This window comes from Nuphar pumila, chromosome 6 (genome assembly GCF_984573655.1).
Source record: "Nuphar pumila chromosome 6, dmNupPumi1.hap1.1, whole genome shotgun sequence".
NCBI classification, from domain to species: domain Eukaryota; kingdom Viridiplantae; phylum Streptophyta; class Magnoliopsida; order Nymphaeales; family Nymphaeaceae; genus Nuphar; species Nuphar pumila.
In genome coordinates, this window is record NC_143254.1 from 86,250,533 (window position 1) to 86,274,211 (window position 23,679).

Sequence of the window (23,679 nt, forward strand, 5' to 3'; positions counted from 1 at the left end):
ATATACTCACTTGGCCGGCAGTGCACACAAGTCAACAACTAAAGTAATTCGTAAACCATGTGCTTCATTATTAATTAGCAAAAAAAAAAGCCACGGGGCATCAACTTGTGGGGTCATTTTTTCCTATAAAACACCTAGTGAATGGCCTTTTCCCTCACACTCACAAACAAACCATTCTTGGCTTGCTATCTACTGTGCTTATATTCTAGATATGGAAGTCCCTGTCATAGATTTCTCTAAGATTCATGGTGCACACAGGACAACAGTCATGGCTCAGATTGACAATGCTTGTCAAAACTGGGGCTTCTTTCAGGTGATATATATATTCTTCTCCATCTTTTTGCTCTTTTGTGATCCTTTTCCCACCCAAGCTTCAAATTAAAGGGAGGGCTAGATATGCTACTCCCATGGTCTGTCAGGATTAAGGGCTGCATGTCTTCAAGAAATCCACAGAATGGGCATCTATTCACCCTTTTTTTGGAAAAAAAAAAAAGATGTTGATTTTTATTTTTCAAAACTATAGGCAATTACTTCTAAGAGTGATAAACACCTAGTTGTAATATGCTTTTCATTACTCAGTTGTAGTGGTGGTAAACGAGCCAAATGAGCTGAGCTTGAGGTGTTAAAGCATGGCTCATTTTTTTGGCGAGCTTAGCTTAAGCTAGGTCTTTTGCAAAAATAACAGTGTTGTGAGAGGCGTACGCCTCAGAGGCGAGGCGCATGCTCAAGGTACTGAGGCGTTGTTGTGATGCGCTTAAAGTAAATATAAAAAAAGTATACACGGGATTTACCATGGTTTAGGCAATTCGGAGATGCTACCATCGGCCTTCTCTTCGGCCTTCCATTCCTTGAGAGCCCACAAGGCGTAAATGATCATCAGCACCCCAAGAAAGTTTACCGACATACAACCAGTGTTGTGAGAGGCGTACGCCTCAGCTCAACGCCTCGCTTCGCCTCATCGCATTTAACAACCTTGAAAAATAATGCATCGTTTGGAAGCTGGAAGCAATAAGATTTAAGCGCTATAATTATTGAGTTGAGCTCAAACTTGTTTCTTTACAAAAAAAAATTTACATTTGTCTTATGGCCGGAATCAATAAAATTTGAGCTTTAAACTGTGTAAAATATATTTATTACTACTTAACAAGCTTATACAAGCCGAGCAGAGCCCAAGACCGGTTGTTCATGTTCAGCTCACGAGCCTATTTTACGAGTTTGAACGGGCTCTTTATGAGCCGAGCTCGAGTTACTCATCTTGTTTTCCATTCTTACACAGTTGTGGCTGACTTTCATGAAACCAGTGCTTCAGTTGCTAGTGGAAGATTTGGGGGTGATTTTAAAGTTCCAAGACTATAATGATCTTCCACATAGCTGCCTGTTTTTTTTTTTTTTTATAGATATGTATCATGAGTATTTAAGGTGCTCTTTATTATTTTACTTTTGTTCCTTGTGTTCTCATGTTGTCATTTTTAAGCTAATGGGGTTCGTCCCAGATGTTGATTGCACATAATCGAGATCCATATATAGCTAGACTAGACGAGTTTTTTCCATGCGGGAACAGGAAAACCACCCCCAGAATCAAAGACCCCAGTGGTGTAAACCCGTGGCTCGCCCCTTGCTCTTGGGGAGTCACCCTGCTTTGGCTATTTCACAAGGGTTAGCACCCATGGGAATCGAACCTTGACTGCCCGTCTGACAGACGAAGCCCGCTCCAACTACTCTAACCCCTTTGGGGTTTAGACTATACTAGTTATTACCTTGAAAAACACCAAAATAATCCCCTTCACGAATTTTTTTTTGCTTTGTGCTTTTCTTAGTTTATCACATTAATCAATATCAATCCATGTCTATTATATATATACTAGTGCCATTATTTTAAGATTTAAAACATTCAAGGGACACATGCTTTCACATGAAGAAATCATATTTCCAACTTGCTTTTTTTCAATTTGACATTTGTTGATTTTCTAACTCCTACACAACTCAATATATATACCTTATCCGGATTTGTTCGTTTACCAATTTACAGCTTCTTAACCATGGAATACCAGAGGCTCTTCTAGATGGAATAAAAGAAGTGGGAATTCACAACTACAAATTTTGTAGGGATGAGTTGTTCAAAAATTCCCAGCCTGTCGAGGAACTGGAGAAAACTATTTCTGGGTCTGAAATCCCACAAAAAATTGATACACTAGATTGGGAGGATGTCTTCATGCTTTATTACAAAGAGGAAAGTGATGAATGGCCTTCTACTCCACAAAATTTCAAGTAACATTTCTGCTTCATTTTTTATTATTGACCTAAGAAAATCAATTCTGCATATGAAAGTTAAAACATGCATACTCTTGCAGGAAAACAATGGTGGAATTCTCTAATCGGTTGAAAGAGCTAGCAAGGGCCATACTGGAAATAATGGATGAGAACTTGGGCTTAGAGAAGGGCTACTTGAATGAGAAGTTTAAGGGCAGTGAAGAAAAGCCCTTCTTTGCTACAAAAGTTAGCCATTATCCACCATGCCCACGCCCAGACCTTATTGATGGGCTCAGGGCCCACACTGATGCTGGTGGGGTCATACTGTTGTTTCAAGATGACCAAGTGGGTGGGCTCCAAGTGTTCAAAGATGATGAGTGGGTGGATGTGAAGCCCATTCCCAATGCTATAGTCATTGACATTGGTGACCAACTTGAGGTGCTGAGCAATGGCAGGTTCCTTAGTGCGTGGCACAGGGTTGTGGCCACCAAAGATGGGAACAGGAGGTCTGTGGCATCCTTCTACAACCCTGCACCATCTGCTGTCATCTCTCCAGCATCAAATCTCCTTCATGGTGACACTGCAATAGACTATCCAACCTTCATCTCTGCTGATTACATGCGTCGCTATGCCAAGGAGAAGTTCCTCCCCAAGGAGCCAAGGCTTCAGGCCATGAAATTCTAACTCTCTCTCTCTCTCTCTCTCTCTCTCTCTCTCTATATATATATATATATATATATATATATATATATATATATATATATATATATATATATATATATATATATATATATATATCTTTCTATAGCAATACAGGACAAGCGTGTTAAGTCAGTGTCTTTGTAACGTGTTTTGCTTTTACACCATGTAGGAGTTCTAAGGGTCCTGTATTGCTGTATCTTTTGGCTTCACTGAAATGCAAAATGTGTTGTTGAAAAATCAAGCTTTGTTTCATGTGATTACCAGGAAATATGTATGGAAAGAAGGGCGAGTAGTTTCATTTTGTCTTGGTGTTGATGTATGAAAGATTATTTTGTTCTAACATGAAAAAGATTGAACTAGACTCTGTTTGGTAACCTTGCATTCAGACTGTTTCCATTAAAGAAACGACAAACACGATTTTGCAATGCACAAGCACACACACGAAAACACTCGTGTGTGTGCTTGTGCCTTTTATAATTTGTTACATCGTTTAGAGTCCTTGATTCATCTTGAGAACATACAATCTTATCTAGGACTCTATTTGGATTACATTGAACAATTTCAACTTGAGATGGAGTCTCTCTGGACGGTTTCCACTTTAGAGCCTTATTGTTTTGAGACTCCTTATCAAATGAAGTTTGTTGAGACTTGTTGATGACCAACATCTTCAACACCTTATCTTCTAGATGATATCCATGAGAATCGACCTTTGATTCAAAGACTCTTTTTGACATCCATGTGTTGCCCAGACATGATTTTGCCAAATTTTGGTACTACCAAAGTATGGTGTTGGGGATGCAATTGCCAAAAACCGTCCTCTCGTGAATAGTGTTTGAAATGTGGTGTTGGGCTGCCGACTCCATCCCCTCCCCGAGGGCGGTTGCACACTTTTAGTCTACTGCCACATCTGGGGTGGTGGTGTGTGTGTGTGTGTGTGTGTGGTGGATGTAGGGTGTATCAGGTGCAGCAGCAAACTAAAGGGTGCAATGTGATTGCACTTGATCCGAGGTCCCCTTCCCAGTGTTTGACACCACCACCGAGGGCATTGAGAAAATCGCACACAATTCACTTCTAATTTCCAAACAAAAGTGGATGTTGAGGAAACTGCCAAACATCATGGTGGTTGTTGGTGTGTGTAGCCATGCACTGCACGTTGTGCTTATCCATGAGTAAGCTTGCTCATGGATAAGCTAAGTCCGTTTTACAAATCAACTTTTTTATTTAAATTTCAAACTCTAGTTTATCAAATACATTGGACTCATCGATATTCTCTCGACCATCTGCTGAGCCGAGAGAGGGAATCTGAAGGCTATATAAACACGAGACTCGACCTCTATGGTGATATGCAATACAGCACACCGTGAAGCCTTTGAAGCAAACCTTCAAACTATCATCTGCTCTTTCTTTTTCCTCTTCACTCTCTGCTGCCACACCTCAACCTCTCTGCTGCCGCCACCACCTGAGGACCTTCTGTTGTGCCACCTCAACAGTGGTATCAGAGCTAAGGTTCGAGGACACTCATCAACACATGTGGCCTTCAACCTGCAAAGAAGAAACAAACACAAAAAAAAGGAGGGAAAGGTAAGAGCTATTGGTCTTTAAGCTTCTCGTTTTTTGTCTCTAAAACAGAGACCTATGTTTATTTTTGCCTGCCTTTGAAAACCCCAACCGTGAAAACAAAGACCTCTGTTTATTTTGCCTGCCTCTAAAAACCCCAACCAGGAAAACAGAGACTTGCCTGTTTTTATATACTGTCTATCTCTGAAAACCAAATTAGAAAACAAAGTTCATACTTACCTGTTCATCTTTGTACACCAAAAGAAAATAAAAAGGAGGAAAAACAGAGAGACAGATCGAAGAATATACATATATAGGTTCTGTCGCCGGAAAGACATCGATCGCCTGTCATTCTTTCTTGCAGCACCGATCTATTAGAGGTAAAAGGCCTCACGCTTGTTTTACTATTGCTCCTTGACTAGAAAATTAAATTAAATCACAAACACAAAATCGAAAAAACAAAAAAAAAAACCAAACCACTGGAAAAAAAACGATTTGGCCTCGGGTTTGAGCGCAGGAAAAGCCTGCGTCAAGGAAAACAAACCCAAATAGGAAGTTGGTCCATAGTCGCTAGAGAACGACCAGAAAATTTTTTGGTCGTTTCATCTTTCAAGGAAGCTTCGCCGTAGAAAGAGGCCTAGGATCTGTGTCAGAGGGAGCCTGCAACGAAAACATCAAACCCAACCACAGAGTCGGGCTATCGCCGTCGGAGATCAGCCAAAAAAATCAGTTTCCCATTTTTTTGGAGCTCCAACGAAGAAGAGAGAGAAAACTCGATGCCCTTTTGAGTCGGTTTCAACCTGTTCGGGGCTTAAATAGCTCAAGGGGTAAAAGGTGTTACGACAATGAAGCTATACATGATACTTCAAGTACAAGGTTTTGATGATGAGCAAGTGGAATCAACTGCATTTCAGCTAAGGCTATGAAGAAATTGAAGAATTCGATGAAGAATCTTTGAAGACTAGTGTGCAATTGTTTAATTCATTAAAAGTCTTAGATTCTTGTAAGAGCCTTACTTAGAGTGCATATTTAGGTTGCATTTCACCTTAAAAGTCTTTAGAAAAACTTTTCTAAAAGAAACACTCTTGAAAATCTTTTTAGAAAACTCTTTTCTTAAATTTTCATGTTTATTAGTCGACCAATAGACTTACCAGTCGACTAATCCTTTCGCACCATATTTTCTAAAAACGTCATTTTTGTCAAATTAGTCGACCGAAGGTTTTATCAGTCGACTGGACAGAATGTCTGTTTTCTGGAAAATTAGCAGCAGTCGACTAATGGTTTTATCAGTCGACTGAACAAAACATGTGTTTTTTGTAAATTTAGCAGTAGTCGACTAATGTTTTTTATCAGTCTACTGGATAGAATGTTTTTTTTTCTGAAGATTTTAGCAGCAGTCGACTGAAAGGTTTTTCAGTCTACTGATGATATTATCAGTCGACTAATTTTTCTCAAGTTGACTAAGTTTCAAAAGTTCAGATTTTCAAACGGCTCGATTAACAGATCAGTCAACCGACGATAACTATGAGTCTACTAATAACTAACTATTAGTCGACTAACTGATGTTTCAGTCGACTAATTTTGTCGTTTTCCTGAAACTTCAAAAAGGCGTGTCTTTTTGTTTTTCAAACATTTTGATCGTTCAAAATGGACAGTTTTGACACCCTTTCATACTCTCAACGTATGGAAAACTTTAACTATAAATATGAGTGCATTTTACACTCAAAACAACAAGAATTCAATTGATTTGAATCATTTACTTATTTCTTTTCACTCCTATTCATTCAAGTATTTGTTTTCTCACTCACTTGATATTTTCACTTCAGTTTTTCACTCAAATCACTTTGAGAGATAGTGAATTCGTGAGTAGAGTATTTCAACAACCTCAAAAGCCAATTGCATCTCATTCTCATTCAAAATAAAGGCTCATAGGTTGTATTGTAAGTTGTTACTTATTTTCTGTAAAAAGGACTCCTTGGTGTAAAGGAGTTGTTTGCTTTCAGTAGGATTGTTACTAAAAGTGGGACCGATTTTGGTCTGTGTGATCTTGTAGTTTACAAGGTTGATAGTGGAAATCTCAAGCGGGTTTTGCTTGGGCACTGGATGTAGGTCGGGATAGACCGAACCAGGATAAAATCTTGTGTTCTTTGTGTGTTTTGCTTTTCAATTTGCAAAATCCTTTAATATTCCGCAAAATTTTTTTTAAAGCACTATTCACCCCCCCTCTAGTGCTCGTTGCCTCGATCCTAGTGCACTTTCAAAAGGACCCCTTTGTCCCTAGATGTTTTACGTATTTTAAAAAGAGGGTTAATATAAAATATTATATAACCTGCATACCTTTTCAAAAGTATTTTCTAAAAAGGGTCTGCGACTTTGAATTCTGAAAAAATAACAGAAATAGTTATATTTCCCATTTAATACCCAAAATAATTTTTTAATTTAAAAAAAAAAAACCTTGCTCCTGTTAAATAAAAAAAAACTCGTATAAATTCTGTTGAAGACCAAAATTAGGTCTATTTAAAATAAAGAAACCTGTTTAGTCGGACAAGATCTTCCTTTTGTTTTTTATTGTTTCTTTGTGCTAACTTGTCATAAATAAATTAAATTAAAATTGGTTAGTATAAAATGGCTAGTCGTGTCTGTGCCTCTGAATTAGCGAAAACAGACAAGCTAAACTGAACCAACTTTCCTGTCTAGAAAAGGCGGATCCCTTTAGCTCTAACCCTAGAAGGACTGGAATATGTCCTTAGTATGTCTATAGAAAAACTGAATGACGAATCATCTCAAGAAGAAGTAATCAAATTCGGAAAATTTCAAAAAGATGATCTAATGGCAAGAACCATCATGCTCACCTACATGGACGATGATTTGATCAAAGGCTTTGAAGATTATAAAACCACTAAGAAAATGATGGAGGTCATCGCCACCAAGTATGATACCATATCTGAAGTCCACATTCAATTGTTACTCAAACAATACAACTCATATAGGATGAAAGAGAGTGACAGTGTGGTAGATCATGTTAATAGGATGTTGGTCATGGCTAAAGACCTAGCCATTGCTGGAAATGTAATTCTAGATAGAATGCAGGTGTTCACCATACTGAATAGCCTCCCACATTCGTGGAAAATTGTGACCACTGCGTTATGATTAAACTCAAAGAATTTAAACTTGACTAAGTTGCCCCTGCAATTAGCCATAGAACAAGAACACATGGCTAAGGAGAAGAAGTTTGAATTAATGGTGGTTCAAGACACACCATCTCATAGCCAAGTACCCCTTAAGCAAAATAACTTTAAAAGAAAGGGTAATGGCAAGTTCCATAAAGGACAAAGCGCAGGTTTCAAACTTCAAGGTCACAAAAGCTCACAAGTCAAGTGCTGAAAGATGGGACACATCCAGAAGAACTGCAGAACAAAATTTCCCAATAACAAGAGCAACTGAAATTATGGGAGATATAACAACAATTCAAGCAAAAAGCATGACGAAAAAGAAGTTATTTGTATTGTATCTGAATGTCACTTTGCGAATGAAGAACTCTCAGGGTGGTGAGTGGACTCTGGAGCTACTTGACATATAGCCAAATCCATTGATGGAGATGTAGATCTTAAAGAGCTAGGACCAGGCGAGCACAAGGTCTACATGGGCAACAACTCCTATAGTGATGTTCTAGGAGTTGGGGGTCCTACTGACTCAATATGGGAGGGACTAGTGTGTTACTGAAAGATGTACTTTATGTCCCTTCAATGAGGAGGAACCTGGTGTCTGTACCAGCTTTGACTATAAAAGGTTTTGAGGTCTGGTTTGTCCTTGGGAAGGTCACTATGGGGAAATATGGTAGAATCCTATTTGAGGGTAAATTTGACAAAGAACATGGGATGTTTAAATTATTTAAAAATAAAAAAAACTTTTCCTCGTATATTGATTGTGCCTTAGTGATTGATGTAAATGCATGGCATAAAAGACTTGGACATATAAGCCTAAAGAAAATGAAAAATTTGTCACAACAAGGACTAATCCCTGACTTCAATGAATGCCACTTTGAAAAATGTGAATCTTGTATTTTTAGAAAGTTGGCAAGAAAATTCTTTCTGCATAATGTTATTCGAGCCACTGAGCTATTAGAAATAATCCATACGGACATTTATGGACCTTTTAGAATCCAAACTCATAGTGGCATGTTATATTTTATAACATTTATTAATGATTTCTTGAGATATAGATACTTGTATCTCATCAGAAATAAATCAGAAGCACTTAAGAAATTTAAAGAATACAAAAATGAAGTTGAAAGACAACTTGGTAGAAACATTAAAATTATGAGATCTGATAGAGGTAGTGATCAAATGAGTTCAGCAATTATTGCAAAAAAATTTGGTATTAATAGGCAAAGAACCGTACCAAGGATACCACAACAAAATGGTGTTGCTGAAAGGTGTAACAGAACTCTCCTGAACATGGTAAAATTCATGTTAGCAGGTGCTCATCTACCCAAAGTTTTTTGGGGTGAAGCTATAAATATAGCTATGTATACATTAAATAGAGTACCTTGTAAGGTTGTCCCAAAGACTCCATATGAAAGATAGACTGGTATGAAACCAGACTTAAATCATCTAAGGAGATGGGGATCTGTAGCTCGTGTAAAAATCTTAGATCCAACTATGGATAAATTGGATAATAGATCAGTTGGATGTATCTGTATTGGTTATCCAAAAAGGTCAAAAGGCTACAGATTGTATCATCAGAGTCTGGGACTGATAAAGGGTAGAGATGTTGAGTTTTTGAAAAATCTCAACAATGAATCTGGTGATCCAACTGAGGATCCCTTTGATTTGCTAGATGATCATGATGATCAAAATGAATTGTTAGGTAATGAACCAATTGTAGAACAGTTAGGTAATGAACCAGTTGTAGGATAATCAGGCAATGAACCAAATGATTTTGAACCCTCTATCTCTCAAGGACTAAGTGGTCTCAAAAGATTTAAAGCTCCTTCATCCTACTTGGATGACTATTATGTGTATTTATATGAGGAACTCTGCTATTTTGTAGATCTTGATGAATTGACTGATAATCTCTCATATGCTGATACAATTAATTCAAAAGAGACATCGGATGAAAAAAAGTTATGGATGAAGAAATTGAATCCATTGAAAAGAACCAAGTCTGGGACTTAACTGATCTTCTTGAGGGAAGAAAACCAGTTGATTGTAAATGGGTTCTTAAGAAAAAATATAAAGTTGATGAATCTAGAGATAAATTTAAAGCAAGACTAGTAGCAAAAGGTTTTTCTCAAAAAGGAGCGAATCAATTATACAGAAACCTATTTGCCAGTTGCTAAATTTACGTCCATCAGGATAATATTATCCATAGCTGCTCATCATGACCTTGACATATGGCAAATGGATGTAAAGATTGTCTTCCTAAACGGTGACCTAAAAGAAAACATATATATGACTCAGCCAGAAGGTTATGCGATAAATGATGATAAAGTATACAAGTTAAAAAAATCCTTGTATGGATTAAAGCAATCGCCAAGACAGTGGTCTTTGGCTTTTCACAAAGCCATAACAAAGATTGGATATGAATCAAATCAATTAAACCACTGTGTATATGTATGGAAAAGTGGGAGTCTTTTCTGTATCTTGTCATTATATGTTGATGGCATTCTGGTGACTAAGAATGATAATGAAAAGATAGTAAATACAAAAAAATGGTTATATACCAACTTTGAAATGAAAGATATGGGTAAAGCTTCCTATATTTTGAGAATTAAAATCACCCGAAATAGAGATTCAATGACTCTCTGTTTAAGTCAAGAAAGGTACATTGACCATATTCTTAAGAGATACAGAATGTGTGACTCCAAACCTATTAGAATTTGTGTTGTAAAAGGAGTAAACTTAAGCAAAAGCTATTGTCATGGTGAGGGCTAACCAAATCTTGAAATTTCTTATGCTCAGGCTGTTGGAAGCCTAATGTATGTGATGCTATGCACAAAACCTGACATAAGCTTTGTTGTAGGTCTTGTTAGCAGATATCAAAGTAATCCAGGATGGCCTCACTGACAAGCCGTAAAGAAAATTTTTCAATACCTAAAAGGTTCTAAAGGCTTGCAGCTGAGCTTTCAAACTGACAACCTTGATTTGATTGGATACTCTGATGCTGACTTTGCAGGGTGAAAAGATGACAACAAATCTACTTTTGGCTACATCTTCCTCTTTGAAGGATGAGTTGTTGCATGGTTCTATAAGAGACAGGGTTGTGTGGTTCAACATACTCAAGAGGCTGATTATATCGCGTGTAATGCAATCGCGATATTTGCAATATGGATCAACAAGTTCATTAAAGATTTAAAGATAGAAATATTATGTGAGCTTGTACAGATATACTGTGATAATCAAGTTGTTATTGCTCTAATGAAAAGTGGAGTTGATAGCTCCAAGATCAAGCATATAATGGTGAAATACCACTACATACATGATATGATTGAAAACAATGAAATAACTATAGACTACCTTCCTACATTGGACATGGTAGCGAATCCCTTAACTAAGGGTATTGCAAAAGACTTATTTACCAAGCATGTTGCCCGAATGAGATTAAGATATATATGATTACGAAGGAAATCCTTAACGGAAAATCCGTAATCAATTCAAGGAAGCCTACAATAGTGGGAGCAAATTGAGCACTCATGTCCAAGTGGGAGATGGTGTGTGTGGCCATGCACTGCACGTTGTGCTTATCCATGAGTAGGCCTGCTAATGGATAAGTTAAGTCTGATTTACAAATCAACCTTTTTATTTAAATTTCAAACTCTAGTTTATCAAATACATTGGACCCACCAATATTCTCTCAACCGTTCGCTAAGCCGAGAGAGGGAATCTGAAGGCTATATAAACATGGGACTCAGCCCCTATGGTGATATGCAATACAGCACACCGTGAAGCCTTTGAAGCAAACCTCCAACCTTCAAACTATCCTCTGCTCTTTCTTTTCCCTCTTCACTCTCTGTTGCCGCACCTCAACCTCTCTACTGTCGCCACCACCTGAGGACCTTCTGCTGCGCCACCTCAACAGTGATATCGTTGAACTATACTGGGTTTGGTCTAGATCAATAAACAGAAGATTTTTCAGGCTTGAAATGCTACTATTAAGAACTTTTGTTGTTGTCGAGCACTGACCAAACCATTAAATTGATCAAATTGCCTAGCAAGTTGACTGTATATATATGTCTTTAAGTAGTAAATTCAAATTTGAAACTGAATCACAAAGAGATTCGATGAAGTATATATGATTTAGGTTCCAATCTTTGTATGGTACTATAGGGATATGGGACAAATAGCTTGAAAAGATTATGTATTTTTATGTAAAATATAAAAAAGTACAAAATGGATTGGTTTAGATTTGAATGTAGACCCAACAAAAAATGTTGATCTCAATCTAAATCAAACTCAGAAGACCCTGGCCATAGAAATCTGAATCCGATCTAAAAATATATCTGGACTTTATTCCAGGATCTATAATTGAAAATAATATTGGATTCAAACTGAGGCCCAACCCGATCCAATTTGTTTGCTTGTTTAATGATCTCAGACACAATTCCAATGCTGCCATGAAAGAGTTTCAACTTTCAATCAATCAATCCCCAACTCTAGCACTTTAAGCTCCTTGTTTAGCCAACCTGGTCCGATAGAAGTCAAACTTGGACTTGTCCAAGCAGAACCTCAAGCTTATCTGGCTTGGTTTGCAGGGTCTTATTCCTAATTGGACTTGGACCTGGTTTGGTTATTTCTACACTATAACCAATGCGAATCTGAGATCCGAGTAAAATCAAATCCAGTGGGAAGGGGTTTTAGGCAAGTTAAGCCTGGTTCATACCCAATTGGACGTGGCTCCAGACAGAGTCAATCTTTTGATGGACTGAACACGCATGCCTAAAGGTCAGAGTAAAACTTGGACATTTTATCTGGTCTAAGTCCAATCGATTGATGGTTCTACAGCAATAGGAAGGCTAAAAGAATAGCAGACTGGGATGTGCCCAAGCCAAACAAAACAACCTTGGTGATTTAAGCTCTATTTGAGATGGGAGAAGAGATGTAAAGGGTGATGGGAGTGGAATTGCCAACTGAATTGTGTAGTTGAAATGGGGAGAGGAGTTGTCATCTTCACCTCCATCTCTACTCTCAACACCATTCCTAACCCCCCAAGTCCAAGCTGCCAAACATCAGAACAACAGCTTGGGTAGATGGGGTAGGTAGGATTTACTAAATCTTTCATCTTCTCTCCCATCTCCAACACCCAAATAGAGCCTTATCTTGATAACAATTCTTGGGTAGATGGTCTCAGGTCGATATCTCATTGCACTAAGCTATGCATTTTTTTTAAATTAATAAAATATAGTTTACTCTTTTCTTAAAGAAAAACAATTCTTGGAGAAAGTGCTCAGGTCCACTAAGGGCAACTTTGCATGCTAGACTTTGTGATGTAAGTTAGAAAATGCCATGTTTGTTTCATGCAACTTTCTTGAGAAACTGCTTAGTTGGTAATCTTTGTTCTTTCTATTTTTACCATAAATGAAATAAACATCAAATCATCATGATGAGAAAGTGCCATGCTTACATTTGGATGAGACCTAATTAGCCTCAAATGTGTACTAAGGCCTAAACTAAATGGTTATTAAAAATATGTATCGGATTCACCATCTAATTTGGATTCAACTTTTGATATGATTATATGAATGTAAACCTTTTAACCAAATCAAAACAATATTATTAATTGGATTAGTTTGTGGAATCCAATTCCGTCGGATATCAAAACCAAATCTAAATTGTTGACATTCTTATACACAAGTGTTGGTCATCATAGATCTATGATGACTAAGTTGGAAACTCGAATTCCCTCAGAATAGTTGAGTTCGCTACTTCTATCTCTAATAGATATTTTTGTTCCATTCTAATTAAACAAGTTAAGTCACTAAATCAAATTTCCTAGAGTGGGCTAACAGAACAATAGAGAAAACATTTAAAACATGGTTATAGAAAATTATAACAAAACAAACAAACAATTATTTGAATTTTAACTTTTTCAGTGGAGTAAAACATTTGTCAATTTTACCCTTTACTTTTTTAAATGATGTGAAAGAGTGAGATGTTTTGAATTTGTATGAGTTGTGTGTCGTTGAACATGCACGATAATGGCAACCTTCATTAAGGGGTGTATGGGCCTCTTCAACAAAGACTCATGGGCCTCCTGCTTAAGCCTCAAGTCATATTATACCTAGATAGACTACAGTAGGCCTTTGACGCTTTTTTTTAGAGAATAATGAAAAAATTTATTAAAATCAAGAAGAGTTGCAGAGCCAGCGTGACTAAGTCTCTGATCCTCGGGCAGCCTAAATATAAAAAAAAAAAATGTATGATAAGATTTGGTCAATTCACATCAATATTATGAAGTCCCGAATGCCACCGTGATGCTGACACCAGCAGTCATTTTCCAATTTTATGTCACTATGAAGAGTGTGTGACAAGATTAGCGGCCTGAAACAGAAAGATTGATTTGCTTCCAATGTAGGGGTATGGGCCGGTTTTTTGTCAAAGGTTTTAGGCTCGAATCTGTTAGCTATCAGGCTGAAACCCAACCCATTATACACATAGACCGGCTCTGGATTGACCTGTGGGCTACTGAGATGGCCCAACGAGCCTTAGCTATTTATTAATTTTTAATAATATAAAAAGTTAAAATTAATTAATTACATAAAAACATGGTAACTATTATTATTTACCTAATTTGTTGCATTAATTTTTTAAAAAACTAGGAAGACAATTAGTTTGGTACATGAGAACTTGTTAATTATTTATTATTTACCTAATTAATTGGGTTTGAGCCAAGCCAAGCCATCTCTGGTTCGGCTCGATGCCCAGCCCTACTCCAATGTAAGGTCTCACCTTGTCATCTTAAAGAAGGTTTGGAAGGAGGTGCAAAACTATAGCAAATGAGCCAATGATTCAACATTGCTTTCACACATTAAGCATCTGCTCATATGTTGGGAAAAATCGTGTGGGCCTACATATGACAATCATACATTGTAGGTTGTCTATGGTTCAAGCTCAGTTTGCGTGATCTAATCAGGTTGGGCCATATGATATCTCATATGGTATGATTGTATTACGTGAAGAGACATGTTATGTCTGTCTCCAACTCTATGATGGTTTGAATTAGAGACAGACTCTCAATTGAGTTAAATTAGGTTATGATCCTCGAACCATATATAGTGGCCTTCTCTCTTTAAGCTCTCCATCAAGAAAAGATAAACAAGTCCCTCTCATAAGGTTTAGAGAAAGGAAAATGGCTGCATATACGAGTTATGAAAGATCATACTGTTAACAATCTACTGGAGTGCTAATGGATTCAGGTGTGTTTCCGCATCAAGATTTGGTTTCAATCTTGCTTTCAACAATTTAGCGCGAACATGTTTGACGGTCCTTTTAATTTTTTGGGTGGATTGAAATTCTAACAATTGGTATCAGAGCATCTTGTTCTCGTTGAATGTTTAAAAGATTTGATACTTTCAATATTTTTCATTTTTTTATTTGCGATGATGATCCATTATGATCGGCGTTAGGGCACAGGCGAAAGAAGGCCGATCAACCCTTCTCGTGTCATTCAGTCATGCCCGGACGCAGGGAGCATTGATCAGTCCTCTTTGTTTGAGTGTTTGGGATCATCACCGATCGGAATAGGGGTGTTGCCCCTATTTGGTTTCATCAGACAAGAAGGGTTGTAAGGCCCTTCCCCTTTTTTCTGTTGATCAGACGGTTGGGTTGTTTAGCCTTCCCCTGCTATTTCCTATGCTCATCGAATATTAGGAGGCATCGTCTCCCATGCAACTCATCGGGTGGCAGACGGTCACCCTCGTCAGGCATCTGATGGTGGAGGGTTTCAGTTTTGATCACCCTCATCTGCTCAGAATGTCGGATGAGCACCTGCATATTTGGATCGTCAGTCGTCGGCATTTGAGGTCTTTATAGACCATCATCAGATGCACTCGGCTCGCCGACGCGAAAGGGGTTGATTTCTGTCGTAACCGGAGGCACTTGTTTCACCGGCTAAAGTTGATTTTCAGTGCCATCAGATTTTTTTTAGACCTTCACCGGCATTGTTCGTTCGAATGGGTCGTTTACCGACATCCGGGCTAGATTCCCCTGTTGTCGATGTCTTTCGAGGGTCGACGATAGTTGACATCGGGTTCAGCCCACTATCGGCAGGCGTGGAAGATCGTTCTGGATTTTTGGCGATTCATTTGGGCCTTCAGCATTATCACAACTCAGATGATTCATGTTTCTATCGACCCAGGATGAGTCAAGCCTGGCAATTCGGTTTTCAAGCCGATTTGACGCACTATTAGCCAACTAAGCTGGGATCGACGGTTCAACAATCTGTCTTAGCCAATTCTGTCGGTTGGGCCGGTTCAGCCATTAGGATCAGGTTGTTTCGGCCATTTGTTTGGGTCGGTTCGGTCTTCACATGATTGAACTAGGGTTGATTCGATGTTTTTTTTTTGTCGGCTCAGGTGGGCCTGACTGTTTCAACACCGATGCACAGGACCGGTTTGGTCCTGTGTTTTCTAGGTTCTAGTCTCACCAATGACTTGAGCCAGTTCGGTGCCCAGTCAGGGGCCGAACCGACTAAGGTTGCTTTAGGGGTGAGAGGCTACTGACCCGGTTAAGCCCTATTAAATTGAAGGGCTGAACCGAGTCAAGTGGGGTTCAGGGACCAGTTTAATACCCATTTGATTTTGAGGGGGCTAAACCGGATCGAACCATACTCTATGGGTCAGGCCTAGTTAGACCCAACCCAATATCATGGGCCAGCACCTGGCCACCTGTTGTTGCTGGGTCTAACCCGATTCGGGTCAGACCAACTTTGGACCCGCAAGTGGGTCCAGTCAGGTCTGATTGGTCAGACCCGTGCACTAGCCACATATATATATATATATATATATATATATATATATATATATATAACTTATAATGATATTAGTGAGGCTATTTGGTGTGCTACATGGGCCATTTTGGTAAGCCATCTTCGGTTATGTTTCAGCCCCATGTATATTATAATTACATTTTTTTTATGTTCATGTGCATAGATCAATATATTTGAACCTTGGTATTTTTTTTATTATGGGTTCGATATTTTGAATTGAATTGATTGAATCAATATGTTGCCAAAGTAACCTCTATTATGTAGATTAGCTCATTTTGGAATATTATAATGTTTATATATTTGTGGTTCATGAGAATAGTGATCGACTCAAAGGAAGATTACTATTTCACTGAATTTAAATATACATTTTCAGTAATAAATATGGGATAAATGTATGGTTTTTCATGTAAATAATGAGTCAGTCCAAAGAAATGCTCGTTGTTTGACATGACTAATTGTTCATGTTTGATTACTATTTTGAGAGTACCACTTAGTTAACATTTTTGTCCAAAGACTAAATGTCAATGTTATACTGAGTATCTTGTTATGGGGTTCACCACTATTTAAATATATTATTTTTATGATAATGCATGTGAAAATATATGTTAATTGTGAGCTTGTTTCGTTCTTGATTTAGTTAATACCTCTGCTTCTATGATATCTACAAATATTAATTCAATCCACATTTTAGTGGTTCAAATTTCAAAAATTAGAAAGAGAATATTATGATTGTTCTTGGATGCATGAATTTGGATCTTACACTACGAGAAGATAAACCACATGCTCTTACGGCTAGGAGTTTCATTGAGGATAAAAGAAACTCTAAGCAGTGGGATAAATCTAATCGCATGAGTCTCATGAAACATGCAATTTCTGAATCCTTTAGGGGCACTATGTCTAAAGAGGTTAATGCCAAAGATTCCTTTAAAGAAATTGAAAAGCATTTTGTGAAAAATAAAAATGATGAGACAAATACTCTTCTTTTGAGTCTTGTTTCAATGAGGTATAAAGGAAAAAAAATATTATGAAGTACATTATGAAAAATGTTTCATCTTGCTTCGAAACTAAAAGCACTAAAGTTGGAGTTGTCTAAGGACTTACTACTCGTGTACTTGGTTTTGGTGTCCTTTCCTGCACAATACAACAAGTTTAAGGTCAGTTATAACTGTCAGAAAGAAAAATATATTATAATGAGCTCATTTCTTATTATGTGCAATAATAAGATACAATGACGCAAGCGAAGACTGAAAGTGCTCATTTAACAGAAACCTTTAAGGACAAGTTTAAGAAAAAAAATGACTAAAGAAGTTGCAGTTGACCCTCAATCATAGAAGAAACAAAAAAGACATCAAGACCCAAAGTCTAGTTGTTCCTTTTGCAAAGAAGAGAGTCATATGAAGAAGGATTGTACCAAGTATCATGTCTGGCGTGAGAAGAAAGATATGCATCTTACTTTAGTTTGTTCTGAAGTTAATTTGACTTCTGTGCTCAAATACACTTGGTAGATGGATTCTGGTGCTACCACTCACATAAGTATGTCTATGCAGGGTTGTCTAAGTTGTCGAACATTGATTGATGTTGAAAAATTCATCTATGTAGGCGATGAAAAAATAGTTGAAGTTGAGGCAATAAGGACATTTATGTTGCTTTTAAAGATTGGAAATTATTTAGATTTGAAAGAAATATTTATTGTGTCATCTTTTAGGCAGAATTTGGTTTCTATTTCCACTTTAGACAAATATGGTTATTCTTGTTTATTTAAAAATAATGAATTTAAATTGTTTCTTGATTCAAATCTTATTGGAATTGGTTCTTTATGTACAATTAATAACCTTTATTTTTTTAATATTATTACCTCATATAATCAAACCTTGTATTTAAGTTCTCGTGGTATAAAATAAAAATTAACAAATGAGAATTCTACTCTATTATGGTATAAGCGCTTGGGTCACATTTCTAAACAAAGAATTGAAAGGCTTGTATCGAAAAAAAATCTTGATTCTCTTGATTTCACCAACTTTCAGGTTTGTGTTGAGTGTATAAAAGGAAAACGAACAAACATAAAAAAAAATAAATGTTGAAAGGAGAACAGACATCTTAAAACTAATTCATACAAATATTTGTGGGCCCTTACTTACGTCTTCTTGGAATGGTCAACAATATTTTATTACATTCATAGACGACTATTCTCGTTATAGGCACCTATATTTAATTCATGAAAAGTCTCAGTTGGATGTGCTCAAATCTTTTAATGCTAAAGTTGAAAACCAACTTGGCAAAAGAATTAAGGCCATCAGATCTGACCGTGGTGGTGAATACTATGGTAGATATGATGGATTAGGTGAACAATGTCCAGGGCCCTTTGTTAAATTCCTAGAGGAATGTGAGATCGCCCCTCAGTATATCATGTCAGACACTTCTAGCATAAATAGTGTTACTGAGAGATAAAACATGACCTTTAAGGATATGACAAAGAGTATGATTTCATATTCTACCTTATTAGAGTTCATCTAGGAAGAGGCATTAAAGATTGCAGCTTATGTTTTGAATAGGGTACCATCTAAAGCAGTAACTAAGACCCCATATGAATTATGGACAAGCAGAAAGCCTAGTATGAAACATTTTCATATTTAAGGATGTTCAGGTTAGGTTAGGCCCTACAAGCCACATGAAAAGAAACTAGATTCTAAAATGGTTAACTGTTATTTTGTTGGGTATTCTGAACAATCCATGGGCTATAAGTTTTATGACCCTATGAATGAGTTCTTTTTCGAAACAAGAAATGTTTGTTTCTTTGAGGGTGCTGAGATTGGGGGGAGTGATAAAGTAAAAGACATTGCTTTTGAAGAAGTGTCTATTTCTCTTCTTACAACGATGTTTGACAATGATTAAATTTTTATTTCTAATATCGTCCCCATAAATTCGGATCAAGGCAATGTTTTTGATCTTTTTATCCAAAATCAAGTTTTTACTCTTGAAGTACAAACTCAATAACCTCAAGAAATAGCTCAAGAACTAGTGCCATTAAGAAAATCTACTAGAGAGAGAAGACAAATAATTTCATATGATTATATTGTCTTTTTACAAGAACATGATGGGTGATACTGGCTTAAGGAAAAATGATTCAATCAACTTCTATCAAACCACACAAAGTTTTAACTCTCAAAAGTGGATTGAAGCAATGCATGAGGAGATTAAATCCATGAGAGACAATGACGTGTGGGATCTTGTCCAAATATCTAAAGGTGTGAAACTCATTAGTTGCAAATGAATATTTAAAATCAAAAGAGATTCAAAGGGTAATGTGAAAAGATATAAGACTCGTCTTGTTGCAAAAGGATTTACTCAAACAGAAGGCATTGACTATATAGAGACTTTCTCTCTGATTTCTATGAAAGACTCTTTTAGGATTATGATGGCACTTGTACTTTATTATGATTTAGAGCTACATCAGATAGATGTTAAGACTGTATTTCTTAATGGTGACATTGATAAGACAATATATATGATCCAACAAGAACATTTTATCTTAGGCGATGCCAAGAAAGTAGTTTGCAAACTAAAAAAAATCATCTATAGACTTAAGGAGGCTTCCCGTCAATGATATCATAAATTTTATTAAGTTATCCTCTCATTTGGTTTTGAGATGAATGTGGTTGATGAGTGCATATACCATAAGATCAGTGGGAGTAAATATATTTTTTTGGTTTTATATGTCGATGACATATTGCTTGTCAGTAATGATATAGGCATACTGTACGAAAACAAGAGATTTCTGACAAAGAAATTTGAAATAAAAGATCTTAGGGATGCTTCTTTTGTATTAGGGATCCAAATACATTGAGACTATTCTCAGGGTATTCTTAGATTATCTCAAAAGAGTTATATCGAAAGGATTCTAGATATATTTGGCATGAAGAATTCTAAATCAGGTGATACTCTTATTGCTAAGGGAGACAAATTTAGTCTTGCTCAGTGCCCCAAACACCAGTATGAAATTAAGGATATGAAACAAATTTTCTAGGTATATGATGTAGAGAGTCTTATGTATGCTCAGGTATGTATGCGTCCGGATTTAGCATACATTATTGTTGAGATGTTAGGCAGATATCTTAGTAACCCATGTATGGATCATTGAAAAACAACCAAACGGGTTATACAATATTTGTAGAGAATAAAAGGTCGCATGCTCACATACAGAAAGTCAGATTAGTTAGAGATCATTGAGTATTCAAATTTTGACTTTGTGGGATGCCAAGACAGTCGCAGATCTATGTCAAGTTATGTTTTTCTGTTGGCCAAGGAAGCTATTTTCTAGAAGAGTGTCAAGCAGACACTCATTGTTTCTTCCACCATGACAACATAATTCATATCTTATTATGAGGCATCCAATCCAATCATGAAATATAGTTATATAATTTAATCACAGAGTTGTGGATTTTGGATAATATTAAGAGACTGTTAAAGTTATTTTGTGACAATAATTCAACAGTGTTGTATTTCAATAACAACAAAAATTCCTTGAAGTCAAAGTATATTGACATTAAGTTCTTTGTTGTTAAAGAAAGATTGCAGAATGGTCAAATATCGATAGAATATATTAGAACAAACTTCATGATTGTGGATCTGTTTACTAATGGTTTGTCACTCAAGGTCTTTTATGAGCATACTGCTCGAATGAGTGTTTTATCATTTTATGATATGTAGGTTTAGTGGGAGTTTGTATTTGAACGTTCTATGATATAATAAAGTTTTTTTACCACTTTAGTATAAAGTTAAAGTTTCGATTTCATTTTGTACTCATTTATTGTGATCTCATTAAAGTTTAAGAAAGAACCGGTTGGAAATAGGAATGTTTGATCACATTACATATAATTTTCATGCTTCACATCCATACTTGATCCATGTCATTTGGTTATTTCAATATACATGATCATTGATGAGTCCAATTACGTTATTTATAATGAAGGCCACTTTGGTTATATATTGACACGATTAATGGACCAGATTGATAGAGATATCAATTGATAATATAATGTTTTTGAGCTCATAAGGTTATAATATGTTATTATAAGGTAACATATGTGGCCCAAGTGAAAAATTGTTGGAAAAAATCATGTGGGCCAACATATGACAATCACATTATAGGCTATCTATGATTTAGTCCCAATTTGCGTGCTCTAATCAAGTCAGGCCATATGATATATCATATGGTATGATTGTATTATGTGAAGAGACATGTTTTGTCAGTCTTCAACTCTATAATAAGTTGAATTAGAGACAAACTCTCAATTAGAGTCAAATTAGGTTATGATCCACAAACCATATATAGTGTGGTCTTCTCTCTTTAAGCTTCCCATCAAGAAAAGATAAACAAGTCCCTCTCATAAGGTTAAGAAAAAGAAAAATGACTGTATATACGGGTTTTGAAAGATCATATTGTCAATGATCTACCAGAACGTTAATGGATTCAGGTATGCTTTCACTTCAAGATTTGGTTTCAATCTTGCTTTCAACGATTTAGTGCGAACATGTTTGACCGTCCTTTTAATTTTTTTTAGTGGATTGAAATTCCAACATCATACCCATTATCTGCAATAGATTAAGAGTATCGATTCTTCAAGCTAATAACATCCAAAGTACTGACACCTTTAGCGATGCCCTTGAAAAAGTGTCTGGTTCACCTTCTCATGGTACAATACTTTCATGTTTGCAATAGGTGTGAACCAAAAAGGCAAGCATGTTGTAAAGTATTCAAAAAAAATAGTAAGGGATTGATTGTTTTATCTCAACATATATATGTGGGAAAATATATGATAGCTTTGTACCATGATACCTTACGGTGTTTCACACTTTTGTTTTTGTTTCTATGGCTCTAGCTACCAAATGACAGATCTAATAGTACCATTTATTAATATGTTAGAAGGTTTTATCATGTCTAATACATTATAAGATTCATTTTTAAGAAGATGAAAATCAACTGCTCACAATTTATGAAAGTAAAGGTGCTTAAGAAATTATATAAAAGGTCTTATTTGAGTCAACTTTAACACATGAAAATAATAAGTAGAACATACTAAACTTCATCCAAAGGTCAGATTTAGCTTTCGGAGCTTAGATCTATGTAAATAAGCTATGGTGGTACAGTACCACCATAGAAACACCCTAACCAACAGGGGCTCCGTTTGGCAGGAGCAGTTGCAAGTTAAAACCCCAGTAATATATGGTTGAATAACTACCTGATAATATGAATTGGCCTTTGGCCTATCTGAGTTGGCTAATAGTATGGGTGAAAGGGAGAGGGCTCTAATTCCCTTATGTTATGAAAAAAAAAGTACCTTATATATGTGTAGGTGGATGCGTGCTTGATTTAAATATATCTAAGCTTCGAAATTAGAATCTAACTTTTGGATCATGCTTAGCATGTTCTAATTATTATTTTCATACAGGTTAAAGTTGAGCCAAACACGATGTTTTGTACCATTTTTAAACCACCCTTATCATCAGCACCACTCAATCTCACTGGATTGACATTTTAACGAAGAAACATTGCCTGTCCCTAATTCTTTAATGAATTTTTCTTATCCTTAAAAAGAAATGCTTGCAAACATGCCCTAATATTTGATTTTCCCTGGGGTTCTTGCAAACACGCCACAAGATTCTCAGATTTTTTTTTTCATCCAACTAGCAATTGGTGTATTCAATTGAAAATGGATAGCCCAAGTGATTAATTTTTTTATTTTTTATTTTTAGTCTAAGAGTAAAACCCTTCGTCACTGACTGCACATTGGCTGGCCTCCCGTTTAGCTTTAACCTTGCGAGGCAAGGGACTCCACCCGTAACAAAAACATTGAGAGAATCTGAGTAGTCGCCCACTTTACATCAAAATATTGTCAAATCTTAGGCTCAAGGGGTTTGGCATAGTGGGATGGGGCCTAGGCTATTTGACGGGCAGCCTAGGTTCAAATCCCATGAGAAGTTTGGTGACTCCTGGGGTCGAGGCCGTAAATACGGCAGGCTGAACCAGTGCAGCTAGGGGTGGCAATTGGGTCGGGTTGGCGGGTCAGCATACCTCAAGACGAACCTGACCCGTTTATTAAACGGGTACACGACACGGTTAACCCGTTTAATAAATGGGTCGGTCGGGTAAATGGGGGTTGGCGGGTTAGGGTCGGGGTAAACGGG

At 36.7% G+C, this 23,679-nt stretch overlaps 1 protein-coding gene across 1 annotated transcript; it reads left to right on the forward strand.

Annotated features, from left to right (window-relative positions):
- Positions 1-211: 211 nt before the first annotated feature.
- On the forward strand, positions 212-2,934 carry LOC149835029 (1-aminocyclopropane-1-carboxylate oxidase-like). Its single transcript, XM_090009510.1, has 3 exons — positions 212-313; positions 2,030-2,268; positions 2,352-2,934. The coding sequence occupies exons 1-3, from the start codon at positions 212-214 to the stop codon at positions 2,932-2,934; spliced, it is 924 nt and encodes a 307-aa protein (XP_089865636.1).
- The last annotated feature ends 20,745 nt before the right edge of the window (positions 2,935-23,679 follow it).